Source organism: Epinephelus moara, chromosome 11 (assembly GCF_006386435.1).
Source record: "Epinephelus moara isolate mb chromosome 11, YSFRI_EMoa_1.0, whole genome shotgun sequence".
Lineage (NCBI taxonomy): Eukaryota > Metazoa > Chordata > Actinopteri > Perciformes > Serranidae > Epinephelus > Epinephelus moara.
The window spans coordinates 19,178,380-19,192,094 of record NC_065516.1 but is presented as its reverse complement, the minus strand read 5'-3'; the positions used below and the strand labels follow the sequence as shown (position 1 = coordinate 19,192,094).

The 13,715-nt window shown below is 40.6% G+C and overlaps 2 protein-coding genes across 4 annotated transcripts in view; both read left to right on the top strand.

The window, feature by feature from the left end:
- The first annotated feature begins 1,775 nt into the window (after positions 1–1,775).
- On the top strand, positions 1,776–3,670 carry si:ch211-161h7.8 (thiosulfate:glutathione sulfurtransferase). 2 transcript variants are annotated; one of them, XM_050057290.1, is made up of 4 exons: positions 1,776–1,997; positions 2,543–2,665; positions 2,748–2,910; positions 3,240–3,670. In XM_050057290.1, exons 1-4 carry the CDS (start codon positions 1,814–1,816, stop codon positions 3,292–3,294), a joined length of 525 nt encoding a protein of 174 aa, XP_049913247.1. In that variant the 5' UTR covers positions 1,776–1,813; the 3' UTR covers positions 3,295–3,670. The 2 variants fall into 2 exon arrangements, with proteins under 2 accessions (XP_049913247.1, XP_049913248.1); XM_050057291.1 differs by lacking the exon at positions 1,776–1,997 and adding an exon at positions 2,324–2,449.
- Positions 3,671–7,468: 3,798 nt separating this feature from the next.
- drd3 (dopamine receptor D3) overlaps positions 7,469–13,715 on the top strand; it is a 32,249-nt gene continuing 26,002 nt past the window's right edge. For both annotated transcript variants that reach the window (XM_050056698.1, XM_050056697.1), the window contains exons 1-2: positions 7,469–7,943; positions 9,706–10,035. In XM_050056698.1, the coding sequence (XP_049912655.1) occupies positions 9,748–10,035 (288 nt within the window). In that variant the 5' untranslated portion in view covers positions 7,469–7,943; positions 9,706–9,747. The remainder of the gene's footprint in view (positions 7,944–9,705; positions 10,036–13,715) is intronic.

Genomic DNA, 13,715 nt, shown 5'->3' with positions numbered 1-13,715 from the left:
TTGCCTGAGAATTTAACACAGCATGTTAGTCTCAGTGTAACCACACACAAACACAGTTTAGTATTAACATTCACATCTTGCTACTGTCACAGCTCCTGGGCTGTAAAACAATGCATTGTTGGCAGACCCACAGAAGTGTCATCAACTTTGTTTGGTGAAATCTAATGGACAAAGTCCCGTTGGCTCAGGAATCCTGAGTGCACAGCTGATCTTCCTCCAGGTGTTCTGTAAGTGTGTTGTAAGCGAAATATATTGTCAGTGGGATAGATGTAACAGTCTGGGTAGAACTGCACTAAAAGGATCAACTTCTTCTTCATATTTACACCAGACTGATATTAACAGAAGATGAGGTGATTGGTTGTTCCTCGTCATATGACATGCGGTGTGGACCAAAAGTTGAACTTTGTTTATCTCAGGGTGCAGCCATCACGCCCTGAAAAAAAAAGGCGCTTGGGAAAAGGTGAGCCCCGTGATGGTGTCACATCTGCCTTGCATCTGCATTGAACACAATGAATTTGACGGTGCATAAAACACGTCCTGTGTATGGCCTCTTATATAGTATAGTTGTGACATCACAACTTCAGAGCGGTCCTGACGGCTTGTTTAAAGGCAATGGTCACATATTGTCAGAACACGGACATGGACTGCGTGCATTTGTCTGTGGATTGAGCATTTTGATACTTTCACAATATTTATATAGCACCTATACCTGTTGATAAAAGAAAAAGACATGGAAATCTGACTTTTTGCAATATGGGACCTTTAAATTTTAATGTACGTTTTGAAAACATGCAGAGAATATGATTATTTTGATGCTAAAATCAGCATTATGGGTACATTTTAGGCAAACCAAGGGAAATATGGCCTCTACTGCTGCAAAACATCAACATGATAATAAAATTAAAAGTATATATATTATTCTAATTTCTATGAATGAATGAATATTTTTTTATTTGGTTACATACATCTGGAAAAACAAAAATTATTTCACACAAATTTGCTCACAGTCAGTAGCCGAAAAACGAATAGGCTGAAACCTCAGGCTGATTTATGCCTATCCTATATTAACCAAAGCAAAACCCAGAATATCAACAATACCAAAGAAAGGAAATAAACTCAATTCTTTTCCATTCTGATCATTTTACATTGTAATCCATAATCATTTTACATTTTAAGGCTTTTTTAGATACTCAACAGAGAGCAACACAATTTGAAATCAGCACTGAGTTCATTCCATAGTTTGACTCCCAAAACTGAAACACATTTGTGTTTTACATTGGTTCTCTTAACCTAAAAAAAAAATAAGAAATGAATACAGATAGGAAGGTTTCTGTTGACAACTTGAAAAATTAATTCTAATGTTTTTAAATACACAATGTCTGGAAATTTGATGGTGTACGATGCTATAAACTGTTGATTAGGTGATTCCCGATAACCAGCTTTATGTGTTATCATAAGGGCTGTAAGCATTTCCCCAAATTTCAGCACAGTAGGACACATGGCATTACAAGTGAAACGTTTAATGTGTTCTATGTGTGGCTTCCAACATAGTTATTTCTAGTGTGAATAATTTGATTTAATGGGGGAAAAAATCTTGTGAACATCTGACAGGTTTCCCCCCAAATAACATAAAGTTACATGCTTGTTTCTTGTTTTCTTTTTAGTGAGCACCTGTCCCGAGTCTGATGTTTAATGACCATAACATTTCCAACCTGAGGATGGCGTCAAATGCAACATTTATTGTGGTGCATTTAATTTCAGGCAGGAGAAGAAGAGGACAGACTGCCTGTGAGAGTCTCAGCAGTCAGACGTCATGTTTGTCAGTCTCAGATGTCTCCACAGCACACTTGTCTTCACAATGCTGCTGTCCTTTGTGCTTTCCCGAGGCTTCTGCCAGCTTGCGGCGGAAGTGAACCGCAGGTCTTGCCCGACCTTTAGCTCTGCTTTACGGGCTTTTACAACCTCAGGTCCCAAATGCGGAGAGGCATCCGACAATGGTAAAAACATATTTCCTGGTTGTATACTGTGACTGTGTCCAAGAGGGATCACCTTTTTATGTCCTTGTAAAACTCCTATTGGCCTATTTAGTCTGCTATTATAAAAGTCCTACTGTATGCTGGTGGTGTAATGTCAATCAAAGTGCTGTTTGAGTGCTGTAAAAAATGTTAAGTGCTCCTCTATGGCATTATCAGAGGCTGTCAGACTGAATGGCCTGCAGTGTGTGTGTGTGTGTGTGTGTGTGTGTGTGTGTGTGTGTGTGTGTGTGTGTGTGTGTGTACCTAGAGTTTTTCATGTTATTGTTTCAAACAGAGAGTTTGGTTGACTATGGCATTTTTGTTTCAAAGGGATAACAATGGTATGTCAGTGAGGAAAAGGTGTAGCTTATCCTCATAGTATTGCCCAGCACTGCATGCTAAGTTAACTCAGGTTACTGTCAAATCAATGGATGGTAAGTTTACAGACTTTTCACACAACTGTAAAAGTGGCAAAGGCTTGATTTTATCTTTATACTTCAGTGTAATCTTTTATGTTTCGCTCTCAGGTTTAGTGGTGACCTACTCACAGCTGAAGAGCATGCTGTCCAACAGAGACATTCAGCTGTTTGATGTGAGAAACCCAGATGAATTCCAAGCTGGACGCATTCCAGATGCTGTCAACATCCCATGTGAGTGTTAACACATGCATAACATGGGAAGAAGAGTGGTTTCACGTGTGTTTTTACTCTTATTTCTGGGTTTGAATGTCAGTGGGCAACCTGGAGGAGTCTCTGAAGCTGTCCCCAGAGCGCTTTCAGCAGATGTTTGAAGTGAAGGCTCCAGGGAAAGATGACGACAACATCGTGTTTCACTGCAGGAGTGGGAAAAGGAGCCTCGCAGCGCTGGACATTGCCCATCGGATGGGGTTTAGCAGGTAAATTGCAGCAGATGCAGATGCACGTGAAACATCCAGCAGTCCAGTTGTTACATAACCAGTTAATGAGCCAATGATTCCACTGATAAACTCAGCGTGGACCCTGCTAAACCTCTTCATGTGCCGTAGTGGAGCTTGTATCACTATAAATGGCACATTTTGTGTGTTGTTATTTAATTATTAATCAGTCCTGGATGGTACTGACACTAGAGTGCAATGTCCTCGGACGCTGCTTTGGTTTGTTGAATGCTGCATGACCTTTTAGTAGAAAAACAAACAGCCATGATAAGAGACTGAGCTCTTCTTCTTATGCTCCTTCTTCTTCTCAGGGCGAGACATTATAAAGGAGGGTACATTGACTGGGAAGAGCAAGAAGGAAAATGAACCCGGACTGAACCATGGTGCTTAAGTTCCAGATTTTTATTAAGAATACAGGTAGTGCAAAAAACAAACAAACTACAAAACATAAATCAGAGGTGTTTGTTACTCTTGAGCAACATTCAGTTGACTGCTTATAAGTTACAAATTACATTCACATTGACTGTTTCTTTATAAGTTACATATTTCATTTACATTAACTGTTAATTTATAGGTAAAAAAAAAAACACTAAAGATCAAACTTCTTCGCTGTGTTACATTTTTTTAGCTACTGATTTGACTGATTTTGTAATATGCTGTGCATCCTTTTTATTCTGTGATTAATGACAAACTGGTTAATGTAGAAGTGCTTAATGTTGATTAAATTATATACAAATTTCAACATGTTAGTGTACGTCTTTGTAAACCTGCAGTTTGTCCCAATTCAGCACTACACACTTTGTTTTTTTTTTACAGATTTTCAGCCATAAATTTTGAAGGAATACTCCACCCCAAAATGAACATTTATATATCACTTACTCACCCTGTGCTACATTGAATTTATGAAGAAAACTGTGAACTGAGGTCAGAGAAAATTCTTCATGAGCTGAAGTCATAGAGTCTTGTGTTTAACAGCAGCAAAACTATATCAAAACATCTGCTTATAAACTCTCACACAGCTCGTGCAGTATAATCCAAGTCTCATTTATCCCGTCAGACACTGAAACAGGGAACTGAGCAGAAAGTGAAAGTTTATCTATAATCTCCTCAAAGCCATTAAATGAAGAGATGTCAGAGTGTGGGGGCTTTCTTGGACAGGTGCCACAAGCAGTTGGGGGTTTAGTGCCATGCTCAAGGGCACCTAAAAGGCACCTCTTCAGCTACCAGTCCCCACTCTGTACTTGAACACAAGACCCTGTGGTTCCCAAGCCAGGTGTGGACTGAGCTACTGACCTATAAAATTCTATGCAGGTTTTTTACCTGTCACTCCAGACTTTAGTCCATGTCAGAATACTTTTCTTCCCAGTGATCTGATCGGTCAGAGGTCAGAATGCTGACAGGATGTGATCAGACACTTTGAAGTTAACCTGCGGAGAAGGAGGAGGAGGAGGAGGAGGAGGAGGTTAACTCTTTGGCGTAAGTTACCCCGGTGATTTATCCTGGTAAAAACTGAACCATCTCTGTAGTACTGTAACCCTGAAGTTACCTTGCTAACTCTTCATCCTGCTTCATAGTACATGTACAGGCGTCTGGTTAACTGCTGCCTCGATCAGTTAGTTAGTGTTATTGTGTGACTTTGGTAATGATGACATATGACACCCCCCCTTTAAATCCTTAATAACGAGTTTTGATGCCCCTGGCATATCCATAAAGACAACATTTGACGCCCGTTTGAACAGGTTCCGTGTTTGGCTTTGTAACAGACACTCTGATTGGTAGACACGAAACCCAGTAATACTTGAGCAATTAATAGGATTAAGGGATACAATTTCGCTGGGTTTCCCAAAGTTTGTTGAACTCGTGGAATTTTTTTTTTTTTTTTTTGTACCACCTGATGAGTTTGTTGTTTTTTTGAACAATAGAAAAATTATATATTCAAATACAGTCGAAAGTAAAATTGGTTTTAAACTGTTCTATGCCAAATCTGGTGATATGTTACTTATCTCAATAATTTGGCAAATATATTTGAACATTTGTTGTGTATCTAAAGTTCATAACATGTATATATTTGATACAAAGTATAATTTATTTTAAAAAATGAAACTCCACTTTAAAGAAATTCAAGTTTTCAAATGGTGATGACTGACTGGAAAATGAATGAAAACACACTGAAATCCATGGGTAGCCTTAGAATGTTCTATAAGGGTGCTTCTCTTAGGCGTTTTGTGGGGTAAAGAGTTAAAAAGTTGGCTCAGATTCACCAAAGTCACACAATATCTCAAACTTACTGGTTGCAGCAGTGCCAGACCAGCAGCACCCATGTTCAGAAAGGTACAATTACTGTTTTTGTCAGTGGAGTCTGGCTTTGAAGAGGGCATGGACACGTTTTTATTTCACTTCGCAGTCAGACAGGACTGTCTGTTTGGGAAGTACTAATAATAAAGATAAATATCAGCTTAATACATTTTATTTATATCGTGCTTTTCAGGTTACACAAAGACACTTTACACAACTGTATAAATCAGACTTGGATTACACTGCACAAGCTGTGTGAGAGTTTGTAAACAAATGTCTTGATTTAGTTTTGCTGTTGTTTAACGTAGTTACCTATGACTTCAATTCATTAAAAACTTCCTTTGTTTTTTGGATTCTTCGTTCACCATGGAGGCATGTGGGAAAAGCAAAGTTTTATTCACAAATTCAAAGTAACACAAGTGAGTTTTGATCACAAATGGTCATTTGGGGGGTGAAAAGTTATTCTTTATCAGTTCCTCCCTGTCCTTTGTGCCTTGTGTTGTTGTTTTTTTGCCCATCAACTCCACACTTATTTTTACTTCTCTTTTACAGTGTGAACATGCATACAGTATTACAAACCAAGCTTTTGAGTTTCTGTCAGATAAATGCAGTTCAATCTTTCAACCAGTAGATGGCAGCAGAATTTCAACCAACTCTGAAAATATTTACATCTGTTACTCTAACACTGTCCTTTATCATGATTGTAGCGATGCCCTCTCAGGCCTGGCCTTCACACCACTATTGGTCTAGACAGGTATGGATCCTGTGAGTAACAGCTCTATGAGGAGCTGTCAGGAGCCCAGTCAGCACAAGGTCTGTAGATGCCTCATTCAGAGGGAAAGCAGATCCCACTTCGCCTTCAGATCCCACTTTGCCTTCAACCTCCATCCCATTCTCTCTCAACCAGGTCATTTGCAAACATCAACAGTGCAGCATGTGTGTGTGTTTGTGTGTGTAGGAGCCAATGCTGTGTTTATTATCTCTGCATGAAGTGAAATGATTGTGATGGTGCTCTGTGATCCACTCAGTAACCATTTACAATGAGTTTAGACGTGCCTCTATTTAAAAACCTTTATTTTGTGCACATTTAAGACATAAATCAGCACGTCAAAGAGGCAATAGCCTTTCCGGAAAACAATTACACACTTCCAGTCGCTGCCATTCATCTGGGAGAGACTGAGATTGATTTCCTGAATGTTGCATTATGTGCATAAATGAAATGCAAGGGACATCTGGATTTATCAGACATCATTTTGAATAACTGGAGAAACCACTGTGCACTCATCCAGAGTCAAAATTTAGCACGTGTTATGGATGTCACACACCATCAAGTTTGTCAAGTCTCAGATGTATGGATTCATGCCAGCCACGGTGTGTTTTACGATTCTCCTCAGCTCTGCAGTGCACAGGAGATATTTGCCTGCTGCTGTTGTGGAAAAGAAGGATGGGTCATATTTCCAAGGACACTTGGACACTTTAACATTATTTAAAACACAAACGGACTGCAGGTTGGTGGTGAAAAATGATCAGTTAGGGCTATTTGTCAGCTGCTGTGGCTACATGGAGCAGATCATCAACCTCCTGCTGCTCACTGCTTTTTGAAACTGGTCTTTACAGGCTTTGTAACAAAATCCACAGTGAGTGTAGGTGCTGTGATGTGTTACATATTGAAATATCTGGAAACACGAGCCATGTAATCTTCCATTTGCCTCCCAATTGACAGATTAATGATTAAAGAACCCATGTATTAAAATACAACCAAGTGCCACACAAAGGTCTATTGGATTTTCTCCAATGAAACTGGACTCCTTGCATGTTGGAATAAGTTAAAACAGCACCTTCCCATGGTGCACTTCACATTGATCGGTTTGGTCCAGATCTCATTTGTCTGGTGTGTGCTGCCCCTGCAGGGCTTATTACACTTATCTTTAAAATGCCATGTAGAAGGTAGCAAAACGAAACACATTGGCTGACTTTGTGAGGTATAAGACACAACCTGTTGGTACTTTTTACTGAATGGACACAGTTTTTTGTTCTTGTTGTGTGAAAGGGGACTGGAAAGGGACCCAGAGCCACAGTTGTGTGTCGGTCTATACATTTTTCTTTCATGCATAGACCCAGCCTGACCTCATTTCGCTCTGTGAGTTTTACTGGTCCTGTTTTATGAGGCCAACATTACGCTATTTTTGTGCGAATGTCACTTCCAGCAAAGCACGACCCAGACTGGTTCAGGGTCACGCGGAGGACTACAGCCAGGGGACAGGACTGTGGCACAATTTAAGCATATGTGATTATTTGCATCATAGAAAATTTAGTTTCAACTGAATATGAGGAGAAAAAAAGCGTTTTTGTTGTAATAATCAGTCACCTTCATATGTCACGCGCAAAGGGAGACACCTGACGTCTCCACCACTACGCGCGCCTCCCCTGTGGCTGCCAAATTAGAGTGTAAGAAAAAAAAAGAAGCAGCTCAGCGCGTGTTAGCAACAGTCACACAGCCACGGAGCGTCGGTGGACATGTAGTAAGTGAGCGCTTCATCTGTGAGCTTCCCTTATTCACATTCGCCTGCGCGCAATGGCACCGCGCGCTCCTCCTGCTGCTCCCCCACCCAGCTCGCCTCGCAGTGCTGGACGCGATGACCGGATAACTTTTACCTCTGCACGGATGATGCTTTCCCTCGATGGCATCTGATGAATCCTTCACTGGGAAACAGTAACAGGTATGCAAGTCTGGTGACTTTATTCTGCACTGGTTGTTAAGGAAAGAAAGAAAAAACACTGAGGTGTCATTAAGTTTTTATGTTTCTGCTCCAGTGTGTGCACCTTAAATTCTTATCTGCTGCTTTTGTTTGCTAAATTGTCTCACTGTGAGTGCGCTCTGATGGCTCATCATTTAGGGAAATTGTTTGGCGCTTCTATTCCTCTGTTACTGGACTATATTTGACCCCAATCTGTGGAAGCGGGATTGTGGAGCCTGATAAGAAGCTCTATCAGTGGATTTAATTGAATTCGCGATTAAGGTTTGACCTACGTAAATGAAGCTTCCCTGGCAGCTGTAATACATTTGGAAGAAAAGGAAAACAATAGATTTTCTTTGGCTGATGCATTATTAATGTTGTTATAACTACATTGCCTTTAGGTCTTCTTGTACATGAGGTTAAATACAGTAACCCCCCTTCTCCTCCCATAATATCCTGCCTAATGGCTTCACAGCATGCAACAACACTGTATATGTATGTGGGCATGTGCATGTGTGTGCAGTTGAGGATGCATATCACACACTTGTAGGTCAGAGTCCTGCATGTTGGCATGAGGGAACAAAAGAGTGAAGAGGGAAATCTGTCTCAATTAGCACTTAATTTACAACATACAAACAGACCATTCACTGGAGCAGCCTTGTATCACATAATAAATGCCCTCAGATTAAAGATTCATATGTGTGTGGATGTGGTTTTATGATTTGCATTCCTTGTGAGCTGTCAGAACTGATTTTGTGTGTTTTATTTTAATAAACTCCCATTAGGAGACTTCAAGGTGATTGGTATCGGTGTTTTTTTTTTTCTTTGCTTCTTCTAGTGGAGAATCATATGATACTGGAGCCACTGAGGCACTGAGTGGAATTATAGACTGGGAAATCTTTAAAAGCCTCCTGGGTTTGAGCCAGATCTAAAAATGATCCTAGTTTCTCAGTGTCTTTCTCCCTATTTCTGTCACAGATGAAGAGAGTTGGGGAGGAGGGGTGTAGGGGGGTGGGGGGGCTGAGTAAGATGGATCAGTTTGTTTAACATGTAGACACAGGTGTGAGCACTACCACAGTGTTGTTATCTGGATTCAGGCCAGATAGGGAGGATTGGGAATAAATGAGAGGAAGGATGGAGCGCGAGGAGCCGAGCCCGGGACCGGAGCCAACCGGACCTCTCAGGGTGGCAGCACGGACTTATTACCCCTCCCTGATGAGCTAACCTCACTGACACTGCTCAAAGGCACACTGCCAGCCCCTCATTAAAGTTACCATCTCTGCTTTGGACTTTGCTGTATTACAAGCCATTTGCAGGAAGGAAGGAAGGAAGGGGATACATTTGAGAGGCTGATTGGAACAACCGTAAATGCACTGTCTATCAAGTTTGATGTTGAGAGAATGAATTTCTGCTGAGTCTTCATGGAGCTGATTGTCTGCACAGGAGCAATGGAGCTTGAGGCGGCATCAATATGTGCCTCCACCTTTCATTCAGCAGGAAAAATAAGCCAGTGTAAACAGCAAGGAACACAACTGCAGGGATGCTTTTCAGCTGTTTTATTTATCAGTTCATCTGACTACTGTCGCTAGGAGTCATGGAATGATGCTGCCGTCATCATCTGATGGCTAATAAGCTGCACTTTCATCTGACTAATGAGTTATGAGAAATGTTAAGTCTGTCTTTGAGGAGGAGGGAGCTATGTGATGAATGGTTAAAACAACAAACTGCTCTTTTCCTTCGTTAGGTCTGCCAAACACCTCACCTCCCATGTCACTGGGACGTCTCCATGGCGATGTTTAGCAGCGCAGAGCGGCTCTGGAACGAATCAGACCGTCTTGGATGGGACTCAGAGAGGAATGAGAGCTCAGAGGCGTCGGGGCAGGATGAGCGTAACTACTACGCCATGCTGTACTCCCTGCTCATTCTTGCCATCGTGTTTGGAAACGTGCTGGTGTGTCTGGCTGTGCTGAGGGAGCGTTCACTCCAGACGACCACCAACTACCTGGTGGTCAGCCTGGCTGTGGCGGACCTGCTGGTGGCCTCGCTGGTCATGCCCTGGGCTGTTTACCTGGAGGTGAGGAAGGCAGGGTGTCTGTGTTAACAAAATATCAGTGTATGAAAGAAGCATTGATTAGAGCAGTGGTTCTCGAGCCTTTACTCAAGTAAGTTTGCATACTGTTTGTGTTTGTGTTTCCCCCTGAAACAACACATTCTCACTCCGACCTGACGTTTTGGTCATTGACTTTCCACGTCCACATACGACGTGCAAGGTACCTTGGATGTGTTGGTTGTTGACGTTCTAGGACACCGTGTCAAGTTCTGTCTGTTACATACATTGTTTTCTCTCAAAATACACTTCCGTTTTCACAGGAAATGTAACATTTACATACAGTCTCTTTCAAAATAAATGCATAAATGCTAACCCAACAACAAACGGAAGTGGTTAGGTTTAGGAAAAAAAAAGATCAGGGTTTGGCTTTAGAATCTTACAGGACGTGAACGCCGCGCAGGAGACACACTGCTGTGCATCTTTAGTGAGCTGCATATCGCGGAAATAAACTTGGAAGCAACTCTATTTGAATGAATTGGGGATCCGGTTTCTAGTTATTATTTATACATCTATGGGAAAGACTATATCGAAGTATAGCTCAGTTTTTACTGTGGAAATCACCAATAAAAGCTTCTAAACCAAAATCTTCACAACTGGACATGTTCCAGCAGGAATATGATCCAAAATTTGGGAGAATTTAACAACATTGTCAACAAAGTTACACGTTTTCCTGACGTTAGCATGAAGCTACATGTAGCAGTGTAGGCTGCATAATGTAAACACTTGCAGTAGTGTGCCTGGAGCATGACTTTATAAAGAAATCTGTCACGATCTGACGTCAGCTTGCAACCAAAGTAGAAAAAAGGTTTGAAACAGAAGCCTGAGGTTATTGCACACAGGGATTACTTTAACATACATTTACCTCATACTGCTAAGTTCTTTAAAGTTCATTTCATTACATTTCAAAGTGGATGTTAACTAACACATACAATCCCAATACCTAACAGTGGATATTAGGCATTTTTGGACCAGCACATCTGTGGACTCCCTGAGAGGAAGTGCTCACGGGGAGGTCCCCAGAGAACTACATGCCTTCAGAGCCTTTTTTTCTGTTTGCATTCGCACCACCAAGAACTTGAAGTGACATATTGTAAGCCATCTGGTGGTTGGGATAGCAATATCTCTTGAACTTTGACGAGTCAAAATTGTGCCTTCACATATGCTCAGTAAAGCCTGAACTTCACTGTCAGTCCATTTGTCCGTGTTATCTTTCATTTTTTTCATTACAAGCTGTTGTGTGTGTGTTATCTGATGTTTTCACAGCTGACAGGTTGTTGGAAATGGTGGTTAGCAGTGCTGCATTGGCTGTGTGAGACCAATCACCGTACACTTATGTCACTCATGGTTCCTCTTGTGCAGAGAGGACCTTCTCTGAAATAGGAGCTAAAAAGTCCCTTCTCAAACGGCGTTCTAAGAACTATAATCGTTCCTAGTTCTTGCAGTGCAAACACAACAAAAAGGCAGGTTTCTATAACTATGAAAAACTTCCTCCAGTCCGAGAACGACTTTTTTTTTTTTTTTTTCATAAAATTAGTTTGTCAATGTTTGCAGTTACTAACCTTTGGAGGAGCAAAAACCACCATTTATTCAATGAAAACTGTCAGCTAAAATGGTGGATAAACGGTTACAATGACTCATGTTAGCTAAAAGAAATGACTATAATAACAAATACATAAAAAGGCTTATGCTGGCTAAAAGTATGGATAAACAGTTGCAATAAGCAGCTGGAAGTAACTTTTAATTGATTATGTCCATTTATCCTGTTTATCCCTTCATTTCTACCAAAAATGTTAACCATTTAACGATTCATTTTGGATGACTTCAAAGAAAAAAGATTTATCCATTAGTTACTTTCAGCAAATTATTTTGACTTCTTTGATAACATTTAGCTCCAAATTCACAAAACCAGCCTGAAAATGAAGGAAATCTGAAACAATAAAGTTAGAATCAATGGAGCACAGCAGTGTTGTTGTTGGTCCCTGGTTATGATTGGCCAGTCTGCACCTGGGGGCGGGACTTAGCGAAGGGTCAGTTATTTCACATTAATAAGAGATTGGTCACTGTGACAGTAAATTCACTAAATTACCAATTTGCCATTCTAATTGGAGGTTTATTTTCTCCCCTAAAACAATTGTTGGATGTGTTTTTTTAATCAAATCATGAATTATTGTTATTTTTAATTACTTGAGCTACCCCACAATCTTTTTACCCATCCTGCTCCCAATTGTGCTACATGCACCCCTGGTTGGGAATCACTGATGTGGAGCTCTGAAGGGAAACAAGGGTGAGACAGTGGAGAGGAAGTGGAAGAGATTGAAATACAGATGCTTGGCAGTGAGTGAGGAGCTGACGCTGGAGAGGAGGAAAGAGGAGAAAGGGCAGAAAGTTACGTGGCAGACAAAGTGGACTTTTGAAACAAGAAAAAGGAGCTACAGTCAGATAGAAAAAGGATGAGGGTCATTTGGAGCTTATTACGCAGTGACAGCTGTGTGGGTGATAGGAAGACACTAATGATGATAAAAAGCTGGTTTAGATAGTGCTTCACTATTCATGTAGATTATACATAATTGCTGAAGTATGTATTGAATATTAACAAATAATGACTTCATCTACTTTGGATAATTGGCCAAGCCTCAGATGACATCGGGGCAACTGCAAAATGGTGAATTTAATTTTTATCAGAATCTCTGTATTTGCTGTTAGTTTGTTCTACGTGTGTTTCTCACAAATTACTCACTAGTTTCTCATAGTTTTTCTGCTCATAGTTAATTTCCTCAACCTCCATCCTTTTGTCCATAAATGGATTTATGAATGAGCCTACTGGGCACAGGTCCAGGGGCCAAAACTGTCAGGGCCCCCCTGGACTTCACCTGCAAAATGGCACTCAAATTGACACATACCGACCAGGAAGAGCCTCAGAATGACCACAAATAAACATAAAACAACTACAAAGACACTCAAAGAGACCAAAAAGAGATCAAGAAATGACTGCAAACAGACTTACAATGGCTATGTAAAAGGGCAAAACAACTACAGAGACACACAAAATTTCTACAAAGAAGATTATAGGTGCTATATCAGAGGCATCTGGACTTGCTTGAGTTTCTTGAAGATGTTTAGCCTCTCATCCAAGAGGCATCTTCAGTTCAGAACTGAAGATGCCTCTTGGATGAGAGGCGAACGCAAGCAATTCCAATTGCCTATGATATAGCACTTATGATTACCATGACCTGGATGACTGAAAATCTTCACCAACGTGTTACAAGGAAGTTCAAAATAACTACAAACAGATAAAGTAAAACTGCAAATTGTTTCTAAACCACTAAAAAGAAATGCAGACACAAAAGGACTCATGGCTATTAAAAAGGGGCAAAACAACTACAAAATACTCAACATTACTACAAAGAGACGCAAAACGACTACATGGAAATTCAAAACAGCTGCAAAGAGACACAATAAGACACACAACGATGATGAAAAGCAGCAAAACAACCACAAAGAAACACAAAATGCCTACAAAGAAAATTTTAAAAAACTACAGAGACACAGAACAACTACGAAGAGATTCTAAACCACTAAGAAATGCACCAGCTATACTTGCAAAGAGACACAGAAAGACTCATGACTATGGAAAGAGGCCAAAA

Coding starts and splice junctions, on each gene's coding strand:
- si:ch211-161h7.8 (XM_050057290.1), top strand. CDS start 1,814: ATGTTTGTCAGTCTCAGATGTCTCCACAGCACACTTGTCTTCACAATG. Junction 1,998..2,542: donor CGGAGAGGCATCCGACAATG/GTAAAAACATAT, acceptor TTTCGCTCTCAG/GTTTAGTGGTGACCTACTCA. Junction 2,666..2,747: donor AGATGCTGTCAACATCCCAT/GTGAGTGTTAAC, acceptor TTTGAATGTCAG/TGGGCAACCTGGAGGAGTCT.